At 54.4% G+C, this 18,352-nt stretch overlaps 1 protein-coding gene across 2 annotated transcripts; it reads right to left on the bottom strand.

Moving 5' to 3' along the window:
• On the bottom strand, positions 1,587-12,964 carry PLEKHF1 (pleckstrin homology and FYVE domain containing 1). 2 transcript variants are annotated; one of them, XM_005653260.3, is made up of 2 exons: positions 12,688-12,964; positions 1,587-3,181 (listed from the first exon to the last, which is right to left on the bottom strand). In XM_005653260.3, exon 2 carries the CDS (start codon positions 3,165-3,167, stop codon positions 2,316-2,318), a length of 852 nt encoding a protein of 283 aa, XP_005653317.1. In that variant the 5' UTR covers positions 3,168-3,181; positions 12,688-12,964; the 3' UTR covers positions 1,587-2,315. The 2 variants fall into 2 exon arrangements, with proteins under 2 accessions (XP_005653317.1, XP_003127051.1); XM_003127003.6 differs by lacking the exon at positions 12,688-12,964 and adding an exon at positions 11,905-12,585.

Below are 18,352 nucleotides of genomic sequence, written 5' to 3'. Positions count from 1 at the left end.
GGTCATGGCCCACGCCAGGACCATGCCATCCACTCCTGTGCCTCTTGGTCTCCCCTGCTAGACTGTATGGTCCTGGAGAACTGAGGCCCTGTGCTTGTCACTAGGTGTCTCCCAGCCTGGGATGGCAGAGGGCGATGAGTGCGTCTGCAGGAATGAGAGCCTCCAAAGCTGCTGGCCACTAAAGCCCTGGGGGCCTTACAGGCCCTAATACCTCAGGGCTCAGGGAAGCCATGGCCCAGCCCTAAAGGGGCGGTGAGGGAAGCAGATCGGAGGGTGGAAGACTGAGGGCCGAGCCAGCACCTCCCCGGCCCTGGCAAAGAGGGCACAGCCCTCGTCAGCCTTTCTCACCCACTGGGGGTTCTGAACCCTGGGCCCCTATGGCAGCAGCTGTGGAGAAGGCTGGCAGTGCCTGGAATCAGCTGCGGGAAATCTCTCCTGTCCAAAGGAATGCTGCCCTGGGGCTTGAAGCTCCTGTTTACCAGGCAAGAGAGGTTCTAGAAAAGTGGGGCTGTCACCAAGGGGCCAATGACTAGAGCTGGGCACTCCCTGCCTGGGTGATGGGACAGGGTTGCCTGGCCTGGGCTTCCCAGGGTGCCTGATCTGGCTCCAGTAAGTTGCCCTGCACCCTGTAACCTGTAACCTGAGCTGCCCTGAGCCCTCTGCCCAGGCAGAACTGCATGAACCAGTTTGTGTAGCTCAGAGAGGCCAAGGGCTCATAAATTCTTGGAAGCACCTCTGACCCACCCCATCCAGTTCCGCCACCCTGCGGGTTAGGTCACAGACATGCCCTGGGCACCTCCCACCCTCCCTCACAGGGAGCAGGCTGCAGCCTTGCCACCCCCAGGGGGAGCTGGGCCCTGCCTGTTGAATCAGTTAGCACCAAGGAGAGCCTCAGGGCTCTGTCTCTAAGTGAACATTTGAATGGAATGGGGCAGAGGATACCTGTTCACCTAGAGACGGGCGGGGTGTGGGGCAGTGCTGTGTGGGCTGGGAGTGGGGAGCTTTCCAGGACCCAACATTACTCCTTGCAGTTGACAGTGACCTCCGTCTAGGCTACAGTGGGCTCTGGCCAAGGCCAGTCGAGCAAGGGCTGCACAGGCTGGTGCAGGAGACTGTCTTGAAGGACCTGCAACTCACTGGCCAGGTGCGGGCCAGGCCTCAGGAGGCTCCAGCCCCAACACACACTTGCTCTGAGCAAGGCGGGCTGCTGCACTGGGGACCTCCCCACTCGATGGCTCCATCCCCAGAGGCAGGCCTGGGCAGGAGGCCACGTGGAAGGCCCAGGCAAAGCTGGATGGGTGGCTCCCTGTTTCCTTTACTTGCTGTCCGTCCATTTAGAAAATTCACACCAAGTGAACAGGGCTGCAGGTGTCAGGCCATGGTCACAGTGCCCGGACAGACGGGGGCCCTGTCCTCTGGAACCAGCCATGATGTGGTGTGAACCCCTGACCCCACTGGAACTGCCAGCATTCCCAAGAATACCTCGCGTGATGGACAGTTGTTGACATCTGCCACCTAGCATGGTTTGAGTCCCCAGTCACAGAGCTGTGTCTGAAGCAAGAACACTCCTGGGCTTTTCAACCACATCCGTCAATAAGCTTTCTTTTTATTATTAAGTCAGTCTGGATAGGGTTTCTGTCACTTGCAATTAAGAGCCCTAATGGAAAACACTGCTTTTCTCAGCCCAGGGAGAGATAAAGACAGGACTGAAAGGCATCAGACACCTGGAGAGAGGTGACACGGGGCCAGAGGCCTCGGTAGGCCACCCTGGACCCTGGGGAGCTCAACTGCAGTCCCTGGGCCTGGCAGGTACCCACTGCATGGGGGTCTCGTGCCTCGCTCTGGGTGAGCCCACATGCCTGGCCTGACAAGGCCCAGCCAGCCCAGCAGGTGTGCATTGGCAAGGTAGGTGGGCATGCGCTGGTTTCCTCCAGGCCTCTCAGGACCCCGTCTTCCCCACAGGGTCCCGGGGCCAGGGGCTGTGGTTCCAGGCCTTAGAGAAGAGGGGACCTCACTCCAGTCCTTCCTTCTCTGTCCTTAAAGGTAGGGGGGCCGGGGGGGGGTAGGGGTCATCAGATTCAAGGGGTCATTTGGAGCTGAAGCTCATAGGGCTGAAAATGGCATCTGTTCAGAGAAAATGGTGGGGGGTGTTCAGAGAAAAGGAGCCACTTCCACTGTGCCCACCACCTGTAGAGTAAGGTCCTGCAAGGCGCTGGGCAGCTTGGGGAACTCTGCCCTCTTAGGGACCTGGGCAGTGGCACCTTCTTGCATGCTGGGGCGGGGGGTAAGCCTCGCTCCGGTCTGCAGACCTGGGGTCAGCTGTGGAAGGATGACCAGGAGACACCCCCGGCGTAGAACTCCACGCGGCTGGGCCAGTCGCCATCCCCGCCCTCCCTGTCCTCATCTGAGTCATCGTCGTCTCCACTGGATGCTCCGCAGACGGCCCCGGCCAGGTAGGCCGGCTGCCCGGGAACCCGGGGGCCCTGCTCCTCCTCCTCCTCTTCTTCCTCCTCCTCTTTCTGCTTCTGGGCGGCCAGCTCCCGGAAGCAGAGGCTGCAGACGCGCAGGGGCTTGGGCGAGAGGCGCGGCAGGAGGAAGCGCTCGCGGGAGCACTCGGCACAGACCACGAAGCCGCACTTGCGACAGTGGTGGCGCCGCGTGAGCGCCGAGAAGCGCGTCTGCGTGCAGCGCATGCAGATGTCCGTGGCCTTGTCCGGGATCCAGGGTGCCGCGTGCTCCGTGCTGGGCTGGAGCCCGGTGGCCAGCAGCTGCCGCCGCACGCACTCCTCGATGTGGCTGATCCACTCCTGGCGCTCCGTGGCCGAGGCGGCCGATACCACGAAGGACTTCTTGGCCGTCTTGATCATCCAGCGGTTCTTGGCCTGCAAGGTCTCGGGCAGCGGCTCCAGCGTCACCTCCTCCAGCGGAATGATGTGCTGGCTGCGGTACTTGCGCTTGTTGAGCACGATGCTGCCGTACACCAGGATGTCGTTGAAGAGGAAGAAGATGCGCGGTTTGGCCTTCTTTCGGCACTCCTTGGTCAGCACGCCCTCGCCCAGCAGCACCCGGCCCGGCAGGGCCAGCGGCTGCCCTGATGCCCCGAAGCAGCTCTCAACCGCTGCGATGCGCTGGCTGTTGATCTCGGTGTTTGCCAGGTAGTCAACCATCTTCGGGCACTCGGCTGTGGGAGGAGCAGCAGAGCAGGCATCAGCTTGCCCAGGCATAGCCAGAGGTCAAGGCCACCTGCCACCCCCCAGCTCATAACCCATCCACCAAACAGCCCACTTATTACCCCACTGTGACCCAGCAGGCCCAGGCGGCCACGCAACCAAGGAAACTCGCTGCCCAGAAGCTGACCCTTAGACAAGGGAGTTACTAGGAGGTAAAAAGGGATGTCCCCGTCCTGTTAGGAGCAGGTGGTGAAAGCCAGCCAGGGATGGGAAGGCAGGTGTAGATGTGTCACTGAGCTGGGGAGCATTGGAAGACAGAGTAGAACAAGCCTCAACAGCATCCACCCAAGGGGCAAGGATACTGAGCCTGGACTCTCATCAGGGGCTCCCAGGAGCACTAACTACTAGCACTTTGGGCCTGCCCCAGGGGGATGGCGAGCGCCAGGTGGCAGGGTGTCTGCCACCCCAACCTGTCATTGAGTCCCCTGTTAACCAAGACAAAGCGTTAGAGACCCTGCAACCACTCACTCAGCCCGTGGGCCCAAGGGTCACCACCACCATCACAGGTACCATTGCTGAGGGCTTCCTCCAAGCCAATGACTATCTCATTCATTCCCCAGTCCAGGAGTTCCCATCATGGCGCAGCGGAAACGAATCCGCTTAGGAACCATGAGGTTGCGGGTTCGATCTCTGGCCTTGCTCAGTGGGTTAAGGATCCAGTGTTGCTGTGAGCTGTGATGTAGATTGCAGACGAGGCTCAGATCTGGCATTGCTGTGGCTGTGGTGTAGGCCAGTAGCTACAGCGCCAATTCGACCCCTAGTCTGGGAACTTCCATATGCCGCAAGTGTGGCCCTAAAAAAAAAAAAAAAAAAAAAAAGACATTCCCCAATCCAACCCTAAGAGATAGAACCCCTTTCCCCTCCATGACAGGAGGGAAACTGAGGCTTTTTTAGTAAATGAGCAGCCCAGGGCTTGCACCCCTGGAGACCATGCTGCACAGTGCCTTCCCCCAAGGAGCATGAGGCCGCTTTCCTCCTCTGCCAAGTGCTCAGGGTGGCAGCCCCAGTTCTCACCTGGGCCTGCTGTGCTCTGTCCACACCCACTCCCTGTGACTCACCCGACTCATAGTTTTGAAGATCACCCAAACACTGCCAGCTCCCCAGGTCACGCCTGCAGTCCCAGCTTCTCCACTGAGCTGCCCCTGTGATTGCTCACCTGTTGATCCAGGAGGGTCCTCAAACTCCACATACCCCACACAAATGTGGATTTTCCCTCCAGCGCCTCTTCTTTTCCAGAAAGGAAGCCCCATGCACCTAGTTGTTGAAGCCCCAAATCTAGGACTCACCCTTGAACCTCTTCCCTGTACCCCCAACATTCAACCCTGGAGCAAGCGCCATCATTTGTACTGCTCACACGTAGCCCCAGTCTTCCCACTTCCAATCACACCGCTCCACCCATGAACTGACAGCAAGGCGCCACCACATTTTGCCTGTAACAGCATCTTCCATTCAGAATGGGTCTCTCTGGATCAACAAGGACCTGCTGTATATCACAGGGAACTCTACTCAATATTCTGTAATCACCTATATGAGAAAAGAACCTGAGAAGGAATGGCTATATATGTATAACCGAATCACTTTGCTGTACACCTGAAATTAACACAACACTGCCAATCGACCTAGTTCAATATAAAATAAAATTAAAAAAAAAAAAAAAAGAAAGAGGCTGTCTGCCAACCCCAGCTCAGGCAGCTTTCCCCCAACCCAGGACAGGGCTGCTGGCAAATCACGGCCTGAGGGTCAAATCTGGCTCACAGCCTGGTTTTATGAACAAAATTTTATTGGAATGTAGTCACAGCATTTAACAATGGTCTGTGCTCCTTTTCTGTTGCAGTGACAGAGCTGAGACTGTGATAGAGACCACATGGTCGTGGAGCCTAAAATACGCACTGTCTTTACCTAAGAAATTTTCTGACCTCATCTCCAAGATGCTACCTTTTTTTTGCTTTTCTTCATGGGACTTATCAAGCACCTGATATTTTCTTGTCTAGCCATCATTTGCTGGCGTGTTTTCTATTTCCCTCGCTCAGGTCTAAGCTCCATCAGAGCAGGAGCCTTTTCTTGTTCACTTGCTGTGTCCCCCCCAGTGCCTAGAACCGAGCACATAGTAGGTGCTGAGCACACAGGAGGGGCTTCAGGAGTGGCTAGTGAATGAATGAACCAGAGCTCTGGCCGGCCCACCGTGGGAGGAAGGGGCCACCCCCTCCTGTCTCTGAAGAGGAAGCAGATGAGCCAACACCAACTGCCACCGCCACCACGTGCACACAAGTGTACAGGCGCGCACAGCACACCTCCGGCCCCACTGATCAGACACGTGGTGTTTCTGGGTCACCACACGGCAGTTCTGTAAGTCAGGCCACCTGTGGGAAGCCAAGGCGGGGCCGGCGTGGGGGCCGGATGCCTCACACAACAGGGGTGCTTGGCCCCAGGTCACGTACCAGTTGGCTCCTTTCAGACCACAAGGCCTCCAGAGAAGTGCTGTCCACATCATCTTATGTAAGAACTGCTATTTTTAGGCTGCTGATCTTGGCAGCGTGTTGCAAACCTGGCTGATTATCAGTGACAGCCCCGGGCTATAGGTTACTCGGTCCCTGCCGGGGACAGTCTGGCAACATTCCAGAGGCCACCCCAGGACCCCTGGGCTGAGTGCTGGGCCCTGGGATGGGCTGGATGAGGGCTCTGTTGGAGGAGCTCCGAGTGCAGCAGGGGAGGGAGATGCACCAAGGGAGGGGACCTCAGGACCTGTGGCAGTGACAACACAGGTGCCTGGCAGAGGGGAAAGGGCAGAACCACCAGGTGCACTCACACAACAGGCTACTGTCGGCGGTTCCAACCACTGCGCCCAGTCCACGTGGGTCAACAGGGAGCCACAAGAGACACCAGTGGCCGAGCAGAAAAGGCAGCCTGCCGAGCAGTCTGTGTGACACCACACATGCAGAAAAGACACAGCATTTTGAAAGTGTTCAAGAACCAGTGTTCCTGTCGTGGCTCAGTGGTTAACGAATCCAACTAGGAACCATGAGGTTGCGGGTTCAATCCCTGGCCTCGCTCAGTGGGTTGGGGATCCAGTGTTGCTGTGAGCTGTGGTGTAGGTTGCAGACTCAGCTGGGATCTGGCATTGCTGTGGCTGTGGGGTAGGCTGGCGGCTACAGCTCCGATTGGACCCCTAGCCTGGGAACCTCCACATGCTGCAGGTGCAGCCCTAGAAAAAGACAAAAAGGGCAAAACAAACAAACAAACAAACAAAAGTGTTCAAGAACCATATCCATGAATAAAAATGTATAGGATGGAATCTTGTGCCCATGAGGATGGCTGCTATCACAAAAACCAAGAAATAAGTGTTTGCAAGGATGTGGTGAGGTTAGAACCCTCATGCACTGTTTTGTTTTGTTGTCTTTTTAGGGCCGAAGCATATGGAGGTTCCCAGGCTAGGGGTGGAATCGGAGCTGCAGCCACTGGCTGGGATCCGAGCCGCGTCTGTGACCTACACCACAGCTCACGGAAACCAGCTGAGCAAGTCCAAGGATTAAACCCACGTCCTCATGGATGCTAGTTGGGTTCGTTAACCACTGAGCCATGACGGGAACTCCAAATGTGACTTATGTGTACTTTTTTTCTTCCTTTTTAGGGCTGCACCTGAGACATATGGAGGTTCCCAGGCTAGGGGTCCAGTTGGAGCTCTAGCCACTGGCCTACTCCACAACCACAGCAACATGGGATCTGAGCCCCATCTATGACCTACACTACAGCTCATGGCAATGCCAGATCCTTAAGCCACTGAGCAAGGCCAGGGATCAAACCTTCGTCCTCATGGATGCTGGTCAGATTCATTTCTGCTGAGTCACAACAGGAACTGCCCTCATGTACTGTTAGTAGGAATGTACATTGGTGCAGCCACCATGGAAAACAGTATGGCAGTCCCTCTGAAAATTAAAAATAGAAGCACCATATGATCCAGCAAATCCACTTCTGGGTATCTATCCAAAGGAATTGAAAGCAGGATCTCCAAGTGGTAGTTGAACACCCATGTTCACAGCAGCGTTATTCACAACTGCCCAGAGGTGGAAGTAACCCCAGTGTCCATTGCGGGATGAGTGGATAAACAAAATGTGGTACCGAATTACGATGGAATATTATGCAGCCTTAAAAAGGAAGAAAAGCCTGTCACATGCTGCAACACGGATGGACCCTGGAGACATTAGGCCAACTGAAATAAGCCAGTCACAAAATGCCAAATACTGCCTGAGTCTGCGAATAGGATGTATCTGTGGTAGTCAAATTCACAGAAACAGAAAGTAGCAAGGTGGTTACCAGGGCGGGGTGGGGGTGGGGGTGGGGGAGGGGAAGGGTGGAGAAGGAGTTGTTATTTAATGGGTACAGAGTTTCAGGTTTTCTTTGTGTTTGCGTTTGTTTTAGTTTGTTTGTTTTTTGTCTTTTTGCCTTTTCTAGGGCCGCTTTCCGCGCGGCATATGGAGATTCCCAGGCTAGGGGTCGAATCGGAGCTGTAGCCGCTGGCCTATGCCAGAGCCACAGCAGTGCGGGATCCGAGCTGCCTCTGCCACCTACACCACAGCTCATGGCAACGCCAGATCCTTAACCCACTGAGCGAGGCCAGGGATTGAACCCGCAACCTCATGGCTCCTAGTCAGGTTTGTTAACTGCTGAGCTGCAAGGGGAACTCCAAAGGCTTTACTTTTATCTACAATATTTTATTTCTTTCATTTAAAAAAAAAAAGCAGCAAATGTGATCAAAATCCCAATACCAGTCAATTCTGGCAAGTTGTGGGTCACCTGGCTGGGCACAGCATAGCAGCAGATGCCAGGATGAATGCCTGAGGTGTGAACGCCACTTGTTCCCTCCAGCACACGTGTGGGTCGGCCACCCGACAGAACCAGATGAAAACCCAATCTTGCAGCCACAGACTGAGGCCGAACATTCGGTGCTGAGACAGATGGACTTTGTGTGGAGAGAAGAGCAGGTGTCCCCCACCCCGACCCCCACCCTGTGGGACTGGGTGAGCTCTGGAGGCGGGCTTGCCCAGGTCCACCTCTGACTAGATGCTACCCAGGTGGGTGGCATGAGGGAAGGGAAGGGGAGAGCCCAGGTGAGCAGGGAGCTTTGGGCAGGGGAGGGCCTACAACCTGCCTCCCTTTCCCTTGTAGGGGGTCCCCCGATGCCCCGCAGGGCTCTGTCTCTAGTCAGTGTGGTTTATAGGGCCCCCACCAGGCTCTTATAGATCCTGCTCAGCCGCTCATGGCAAAACAGGGCCCGGGAAGGGTGCGGGATACCTGGTGACAATGAAAGCGGTCTGGGCTCTGAGCTGACCCCACCCGCTGACCAGGGCAGGTTCTCGCGCCCCCTCCTCTGTGGGCCTGCAGCGGGTACCAGGTTGGGTGAGCGGCCCGGCAGACAGCATCCTCCTGGGGGCTCCCCCACATCTGCCACAACCAGAACTTCACACCTGGTTTAACGTGGCTGGAGATTTTCTTGGTAAACAGGGCAGCAGCCCCCGGCTCCCCATCTCCCACCCCTTGCAGCAGATGGGGGATCCTCTTTATTGTTCTCAGCAGATGACTGTAACAATTGCTCTCCTCCCCTTAGGACAGGGGAGGAGAAGGCTGAGCCCATGCCCACTCCTCTTGGGGCCACCTGCCTCAGGACAGCCTGTGCCCCGCCTCCCCAGATGGTACCCCGGTGCTAACAGAAAGTGGACACTCCCGAAGGGCCAGCATCTAGGAGCAGGGAAGCAAACAGACCTGCTCTTTCTTGCAGGGCTCTGATGGGGGGCAGGCTCCTGGGCTGGCTTTCCTGAACGCGAGTGACCCCACCGCCTGAGTTGGGCCGAAGGTGCTCTGGGTGAGTGAGCTGTGTCCTGAGTGCCACTGGGTGGCCAGGGTTTTGTGCCTGACACTCGAGGTGTCACACGTGATCTACACCAGGGCTGGCCAATCTATACCAAGTCTGAACCACTGCCAGCTTTTCTAACTATAATTTATTGGAACACAGCCACCCGCGACAGAGACTGGCTTGCAAAACCTAAAATATTTACTATTTGGATCTTTACAGAAAAAGTCTGTAGGCCCCTGATCTATACCACCACATGCTGTCAAATGCATAAGGTACCTACTCTAAGTATGCTCCTGGCACAGAGCTGTATCCCAGTGGAACTCGTCTCCTCCACTTGGACACAGCCTTTGGGATTTATTCTTTTTTTTTTTTTTTTTTTGGTCTTTTTGCTATTTCTTGGGCCGCTCCCACAGCATAAGGAGGTTCCCAGGCTAGGGGTCCAATCGCAGCTGTAGCCACTGGCCTACGCCACAGCCACAGCAATGCGGGGATCCGAGCCACATCTGCAACCTACACCACAGCTCATGGCAACGCCGGATCCCTAACCCACTGAGCAAGGCCAGGGATCGAACTCGCAACCTCATGGTTCCTAGTCAGAGCCACGACAGGAACTCCACCTTTGGGATTTAAGGGGGATGTCTGGGGCCCAGCCTGGGAACCCCGTACAGCAGAAGCTGGGAGGGGCACCCAGGTCCATCTTTCATTAGAATCATGGCTGGGGACACTGCTTATCAGAGAGGGAGGTCACAGAGAGAGTCGAGGAGATGGCCCTTTGGACTCTCTTTGGCTTCTCCTGTAGGGGGCAGGGCTGGTTTATCATCGGCCCTTCCTTCCCTCCAGCCCCACCCAGGCCCACCCTGCTTCCACACCTGCCTGATTTCACCTTCCAAATAGTCACGAAAGTCCTACCACGTGCCAGGCGCAGTCCTACTATGCTAGGCACTGAGTTACAGCAGGAAGCTAGGGACCAGACCCTGCAGGTGCAAGAGCCAGACTAGAAAGTAAACCAACAAGGTGGTTTCCGATCAAAAGCATCTTGAAGAAAAGGGCTGCTGCGCTGGGCAGGGCTGGGGTGAGGGGGTGCTCAGGAAAGGCCTGGCGAGGAAGGGACCCTGGACCACAGCCTGAATGTGAAGGTGCCAGCCATGCAAAGGCTTGAGGGAAGCGTGTCCTGAGCCAAGGAAACAGCTCAAGGACCTGACTGTGAAAGGGTGAGCAGTGAGAGGTTATGATCAGAGGTGCCGCAGGAACCCGTCTGACAGGCCCACAGGCCAAGATCAGGATCTGGGTTTTCCCCCAGGTGCACTGAGGGAAGGGCCACAGTCCAAGTGTCCCTCCTTCCAAAGGGGCCATTGAGCAGCCTTGTCCAGCCTTGTGCTTCGTGGAAGCCCCTCCTCCACACAAGGAAAAGTAATAAGGAAAATAAGCTGAGAGCTTACAGTGCACCAGGCACATCAGCATGACAAGTATTAGCTCACCGATTCTTCATAAAAGCCCCATTGGGGAAGGTGCCACCTCCATCATCAAAGTCCCTGCCCAAGGTCCCAGCTCCAAGATAACCATGAGCTGCTGAAGGTTGCTCTTACCCAAAGACAGAATAAGAAATCCTCAATTCAGAGGGCAGGGCCCCCTCTTCAAAAGCCTGATCTCCAACCACACCCCACCCCCAGACCTCCCAACCCAGGTCAAGGGCCCCTTGGGGTGGCCTGGACAGGTCATTAGCCTGGCTGGGCTGCCCAGCCCCCTTCCTACCTTGGGGTGGTCTGGGTTGGGCAGGTCCCTTAGCTCAGTTGGGCTGCCTCAACTCCCCCTCTGGGTAGCCCTGAGGGCTGTTGTCTGTGGAGACATGGGCTGAAGTCACAGTTAACCCTCGCCTTGCACAGATCCCAGTGGAAATTTCAAGCCCAGGAACTTGCCAGCACTAAGTGGAAATTATGTGCCAAGAATTACCCCAGCAATCATCCTTGCCTCCCCCCTGGCTTCTGACCCTCTCTGATGTTGAGATACAGGGCTGTTCAAATTCCAAAGGAATATATCCCTGATCAAGTTTCAGAGTGACTAAGAATGGCCATTTTTCCACCTGTAAAAGGGGCTGATGACCACTTGTCCCTGCACAGCTCTTCAGGAGTTCAGGGAGAAAGGGAAGGAGATTCCAGGTGATTCCAGCTGGGAAGGAACTGCCACCTCTCTCGGTCTGCCTCAGTCACAGCCTCTGCGAAATGGGAGATTATGCCCTGCCTCATTTCCTTGGACAATTCCCACCCAAAGTCACAAAGTCAAAGGCTTCAGGGGACAGGAAGCTCCTAAGTGCAAAAGGCCAGGGAGGACCTGGGCCACCAGGAAGGCGCTGCCGCTCTTCCTCTCCTCCCTGCTCCTCTGGGGCAGTTGTCCCAGCCCACTTCTCACTCCGCAGACTGGGACCAGGGGGTGAGGCCCCGACGACGGCGTGAGTCAGGAATCCTCGAACTGTCTCCGGACCGTGAGAGCGGAGATCCCTGCAGCCCCAGGGCTCAAGGCCCACGGGCCCCTCTAGACGTTTTCCGCACTGATGTTGCGCATCCTGAGATGACCCTGCCTCGACTCCCGAGGCCCGTTACCCGTATTCACCCCGCTCTCCCTGGAGCCCCAGCAGTTCCCACCTCGCCTCCAGCCCCACCAGCTAGGCGCCTCTACTTCAGGGCGAGAGTCCGACCGAGATGGCCCTGACTGCGCGTCCGCCCCGCCCGGGCCCAGGGGCCGCCCCGACGAGGCGGCCGGGGGAGCTTGAAATCCGCCGGAGGGCAGCCCTCCAGCTCCGCGCGACACAGCGCAGCCGGAGACCCTTACCTCCTCGGCCGGGGCCCCGTGCGCCCCGCGCCCCGCCTGCAGCCGGCCGGCCAGACCACACTCAGCCACCGCGTTCCGCTGGTCGGCGGGGGCCAAACTCCGCCGCCCAAGCCGCCGCGTTCCAACTCTCCCCGACACGCCCCTCGATACGGCTCCGCCAATCCGAGCCCTGGCTCGCAGCGGGGGCGGGGCCTGGGCGCCCACTCTTGGAACTCAAGTTCCCGAGAAATGTACGCGGGCGGAACGGCAGGAGTTTGAGTGGGTTTGCGGTGCGCGCTTGCCCCGGGCCTGCGCTGGGAGTTCTCCTCGTTCGCTCCGGGAGCTGAGTCCCTACTTTCAGGCCCCCGCCCCCCCAGTTTCCCTTTCCGCCGCCACACTCCGCTGGCTGGCTGTTCTCGCCCCGAGGGAGACTGCGTCCTCGCCCGACCGGGGCCTGCCTGCGGGCCAGGAGAATGGGGCGGGAGGCGGTGTGTTATTACTGTGCCTTCTGCTGCCCCTGGCGAACCTCCCTGCTGCTAGCTGACACAGTCCTCTCTCGGCAGCTGAGAGACTGATAATCATAATATTAAAAATGAGCAGCCTTCTCTGTTCTATAGCTTAAAAAATTGTATAGTGGATACTTTCAAACATATCCTGAAGATGCGAATTCAATGGACTCACCTACCCATTCCCGAACGGCAACATTCCGGTCACCAGCGGGTAATATCCCCCCCCCCATCCCCCTCAACACTTCATTTCACACTAGCTTCTTCCTGTTCTTCAAACCCCCAAGGTTGTTCTCACCTTTGTGCCTTTGCACTTCCTTTTCGTCTCCAGATCTTCCCCAGGCTGCATTGTTGGCATTTAAGGTCAACTCAAACTGTCACCTCCTCTGAGGCTTCCCTGACCCACCCCGTCACCCTCTCCTACCTCACCCCGTTTTATTATTTTGGAAAGCTCTTCTCTAAACCTGAGATCATCTGATGAAGTCACTTGTTTACATGTCCGTGGCTATCCCCCCCACCTCGGCTGTGAGCCCGCGCGGGCTGGACTGCTTCTCTCGTTCGTTCCTTTCTCTCCAGTGCCGAGAACTGAGTTCTGCTCTTAGTCAATGGTCTGTCACCCAGATGGGTTTGTCTTACCAAATAGGGCAGACCTGGGCATTGTCTGCCCAGAGGGGCTGGCTCAGGCCAGGGCAGTGCCTGCTGGGCGAGGACCAAAGTGAGAGACAGCAGCTGGAGGAAGAGCTGACCCGGTTCTGCGTGCCTGGCTCACTGGACCTCCTGCTCTGCCCAGGGCCAGGGGGCGGTGCTGGGGGTCTGAGCTGAGCAATGGGGGCTGGCTCTCCTGGGTGGTGTGGACAGGGACTGTGAGGTGGGGTCCTGCGCTGGGATCTGCCTTTCCCAGCCCAGTGGAATGGGCACGTTCCCACAAGGGAAGGGGATGAGGCAAGAGAGGAAAGAACCAGGAGAGGCCTAGAGGAGGAGGAGGGGTGGAAGCGATAGGCAGCCAGCTGTGGCCTCAGAGAGTCCACCTCCACTGCCTTCCCAGCCGTGGTTACCCTCACCCAGCAGAAGCCACGGCCCCACAAAAGTATTTAAACATTTATACTGTGCATTGCCAAGACTTCGTCTTTAAGGATTATACACAAATATCAGGATTTTCAGCTTCTCTTAAACCAGAGGATTTGAAGGTTCCAGTCCCCCATCTCTGCATGGAGCTGTCCCCTTTAGATAGGGCCTGTGTTCCCCCACTCACCACAGTCCCCACCACTCTCATCCCCACTTTACCCACTTACGTACCTGCAGTTGAATACACATTTTTTTGAGAAAGTTATATTTTTAATTTAATGTTTTTAATGTTCAACAAAATTAATGTCAATTCTTTGTTGTTGTTTTTTTGTTTATTTTTTTAGGGTCACACCCTTGACATATGGAACTTCCCAGGCTAGGGGTCGAATCGGAGCTGCAGTCACCGGCCTGCACCACAGCCACAGCAACGTAGGATCCTTAACCCACTGAGCAAGGCCAGGGATCGAACCCACATCCTCATGGATCCTGGTCAGGTTCCTTAACCACTGAGCCGTAAAGGGGACTCCTGTAAATTCTATTTATATAAATTCAGAAAGAGACAGTGTCAGCTTAGGTGATAAAATTATATACAAAGAAGAACAGGAATTTATTATCATAAACACTAGGATAGTAGTTGCCTTATGAAAAGGAGAAAGAAGGGTTCTTCGAAGCAAGCAGGAGAGGGATTGAGGATGCTATAATGTTTGTTTTCTTGACTTAGGTAATAGCTACATGACCACTGGGTTTGCAGTAAGATATTTAGCTGAACACAGAACAACAATTATATATTGTATGTATATGTTTCTGTACATCTATTTGTTATCAGATAGGTTAAATCATATACAGTAAATAAAATACATTGTAAATGACAAATAATTTGGTAATGAATCAACACTTAATTAAAACTCTCATTCTCCTAATTAAATTGATTATAGTCAAACTATACTTCTGATAACCAGAGAATGGAAGGAAAAGATAAACCTCTGAAGACAATGTTATAAATTAAGAGAATGCTAGTTTTAAAGTACTCTGATAAAATGACATGTCTTTTAATCATTGCTTTTATTATGAAAATTAATTCAAATGTAATGCCCTTAGTGTTTCTATTTTTCTTTTTTCTTTTTTTTCTTTTTTGGTTTTAGTAGCTCTGTAATAAGTCAATTGACTACAAAGATTTTCTCCCATGGAATAAACATTTGAGTTTAAGAGTTCTGCTGGCATAGCCAGGCCTCCCTCTCCACCAGACAGAAGAGAGAGAGAGACCAGGCCCCAAGATCCCAGAGGCTGCGTTATAACCAGGGAGATGCGTAGAGAGAGACACAGGGAAATGCCATCCCAAGTACACACATGCTTGTCGCTGGGGGTGGGGGGATAGGGATGGAGGGAGCTTGGAGCTTTGCCTTTAAGGCCATGTTCCATGACGGCCTCAGGGCCAGATCCCTCACTTCCCCAGCAAGAGAGGGCGTCCTCCAGGAAGGCAGGCCCTGCCTGGGCTGAGGTGGCTCTGGGAAGCCCTGTGATTAGGCCCTCGGGCACAGAGCAGGTGTCCAGGAAAGGGAGGCATGTTTGTGATTCCGGAAAACCAGAGAGAAGATCACCCCTGTTGGTCCTGGGGTTAGGAGGTCCCAGCTATCCTTACCACGCTGCTGGTCCAGGGCCCACTGGGACCTCGGTCCCCTGATCGGTCCTTACTTCCAGGGCTGACATTCTGTGGAGCTGGGTGCGGCTCTGGGAAACCCCTTGGAGGCAGCACAAGCTCCGATCTTCTAATGGTCCACCCCTTCCCACCAGGGACCAGCCGTGGGCTGAGAAGTCCTGGGTGGAGGGCCCAGCTCCTCCAAATAGGAGGAAAAACTCGTGACTCAGGGAAAGGCAGAAGTTGAGTCAGCCAAGCCACAAGCTGTGGAAAAAATGAGGTCTCCCTGAGGCTTTTTCTGCTCTTCGGCTAAGAAGCCCTTGCTGAGGGAAAGCTGGCATCCAGACTTGGGGAACTGGGCTTTCCGGAAGGCGCCAGGCTCAGGGTTTTCAGGTTAGGGGTTCTGGCAGTCCCCCCTGTGGAAAATGCCAGGAATATCTGTGGGATCGGCTCTTAAGTTCTAAGTGCCAAGCAGTGTGTGCTAAGCTCTTGACACCATCTTACCTCTCCCCAGGCTGGACCTGCCATGCCTAGCTTTGGGCTTGAGAAAGGGAGACAGATGCTAAAGCATCGAAGGGGGAAGTGTTGAGACGCACACAAAAGCGAGAGAAAACAGAGGGACAAAAGAGTAACAATTGATGACCTTAGGTAGGGGGTCAGCAAACTTTCTCTGTGAAGGGTCAGATAGTAAAGATTTGGGGCTCTGGGAACCAGGAGTCCCGGGGCACCTTCTCAACGCTGCCCTTGTAGAGTGACCAACGGGGCACGGGCGGTCTGCCAGTGCTTAGCAAATGCACTGACTGTCCTATCATTTTCATGTGCCATGAAAGCTGCTTCTTCTGAGGGTTTTTTTTTTTTTTTTCTTATAAGCACTTAAAAAAATGCAACAGCAGCAAAAATTAACGCAACATTGTAAATCAATTATGCTTCAATTTTTTTTAGAAAAATGTAAAATCCCTTCTTGGCTCACGTGTTGTACAAAAACAGGCCACAGGCTGGGGTTTGCCAACCCCCAACTTTGAGCTGCTCGTCGTAGTTGCAACTCTTCTGTCAGTTTGCAAGGATTCAAAGCAGAAAGTGGAGAAAACAAGAAGAAAAAGGGAACAAGGGCCGACCTACCTATATCAGGGTGATTCAAGTCTCCCTGATTTTCCATGATGCTTCCTTCCTTTTTTTTTTTTTTTTTTTTTGGTGTTCCCAGACCAGGGATGGAATCCTAGCTGCTTCGATGTACACCACAGCTGCGGCAATGCTGGATCCCTAACCCCCCATGCCACAGCAGGAACTCTTCCATGCTGCTCTCTATATCAGTTACACACCTGAAGCTGGAGTTCCCATGTAGCTCAGCAGGTTAAGGATCCAGTGCTTTCACTGCGGTGGCTCTGGTTACAGCTGTGGCACAGGTTTGATCCCTGGCTGGGGAATTTCCACATGCCATGGGCATGACCAAAAAACAAAAAGAACAAAAACCAACAGCAAAAAATATTATACACCTGAGGCTGAGTCTCAAAGCCTCGGCAATGTGGGACACTGGGGAAAGATTTCTATTCACCTGGTTACAAAGATTCTTTTTTTTTTTTTTTTTGTCTTTTTGCCTTTTCTCTAGGGCCACTCCTGCGGCACATGGAGGTTCCCAGGTTAGGGGTCGAACCGGAGCTGTAGCCGCCGGCCCAGGCCAGAGCCACAGCAATGCGGGATCTGAGCCGCATCTGCAACCTACACCACAGCTCCTGGCAACGCCAGATCCTTAACCCACTGAGCAAGGCCAGGGATCGAACCTGCAACCTCATGGTTGCTCGTCAGATTCGTTAACCACTGTGCCACGACGGGAATGCGAAGATTCGTTTTTAAAGGAGCACACCTGAGATGTTTGGAAACTGATTTCAAAAGCAAATCTCTCAAGTTTTTGGATGTTGGATTTGCTGAAGTACTGGATTGGAAACTGAGGCTGTGTCTACACTCTGCTGAACCAGGGAACTGCAGTGCCTTCCCCTCCCCGCTCCCCTTCCCCCTCTCTCTGCAGTGTCAATATTTATTCTGTTCTGCGTGTGTTTGCTCCATGTTTGTCATTCCAAGTCTGCACATCCTTTTCATGTTCGGGGACATTACTGGTCTGTTTCCCATCACGGGTGTCTCTATGAGGCTCTAACTAGGCCAAAGGGGAAAATAAGAAAGACACTGACTAGGCCAGAGGGAAAAACAAGAGAGACAAAAAGAAACACTGCCTTTTGAAAAATGCCTCAGGTAGAGGAAACAAATGCTTTCATCTAAATATAATCTTCACGGTGTTTTAGACACACCGAACTTCTCAAACAGAGCAAAGCCAAGAGGCTTTTGGCAGCACTGGTTTGACAAGGGTCCGCCGGGGTCATTCATTCATTCAACAGTCAGCAGACACTTTTTTTTTTTGCCACCACGGAGCAGCAGATGCAGAGATGAATGAGGCATCGTCTCTGTCCTTGGGGGCTCACAGTTGAGCGGGGGCAGACCTTATTCCTAAGAAGCCAAAACTGCTCACCCGGAGCAGAGGGCAGAGAGCAGAGGGCAGAGGGCAGAGGGCATCTCTGGTGAGAATGGTGTTATTGGCTGACACATCTTGGATCACCCTTTTGGCATTAAAATTCAGCTTTTGGGACCTGACTGTCACAGAAATCTTCCCCTGCTGCATGAAGGCAAGAACAGGAATTTTAGGGGCCAGGAACAATCACGCTAGAGAGAGAAAAAGATCTGGCTCGTGGGCCTGGGGAGGCTCTCTGGCTGGGGAGTGCGGCCAGGGAGGTTTCAAATGGCAGGGATGGGTGACATTCCATTTTTAATTACTTGCTGAGCTGCCTGACATGCCCCACATTTTTGGCCATTACCCCTCAAAGCTTCTGCAAATCCACACTCTTGCTGGTGGGAAAGTCAATTGCTCTATCCAACCTCCACGTCAGGCAACGCAGCCACATCTACCACATTGAAATATGTCCGGATCTGCTGTTCAGCTAGTCCACTGTGAGACATCTATTCTAGCGCAAAATTATATGTGTTCACGGGGTTCCTGTTGTGGCTCAGCAGAAACAAACCCGACTAGTATCCATGAGGATGCCGGTTCGATCCCTGGCCTCGCTCAGTGGGTTAAGGATCTGGGGTTGCCGTGAACTGTGGTGTAGGTCACAGACACAGCTTGGATCTGGCAGTGCTGTGGCTGTGGCATAGGCCAGCAGCTACAGCTCCAATTCGACGACCCCTAGCCTGAAAACTTCCATATGCTACAGGTGTG

The sequence above is a fragment of the Sus scrofa genome, chromosome 6 (assembly GCF_000003025.6).
Source record: "Sus scrofa isolate TJ Tabasco breed Duroc chromosome 6, Sscrofa11.1, whole genome shotgun sequence".
In the NCBI taxonomy this organism is placed as follows: Eukaryota; Metazoa; Chordata; class Mammalia; order Artiodactyla; family Suidae; genus Sus; species Sus scrofa.
Note: the sequence above shows the minus strand (reverse complement) of the source record. Positions and strands in the feature narration are given on the sequence as shown.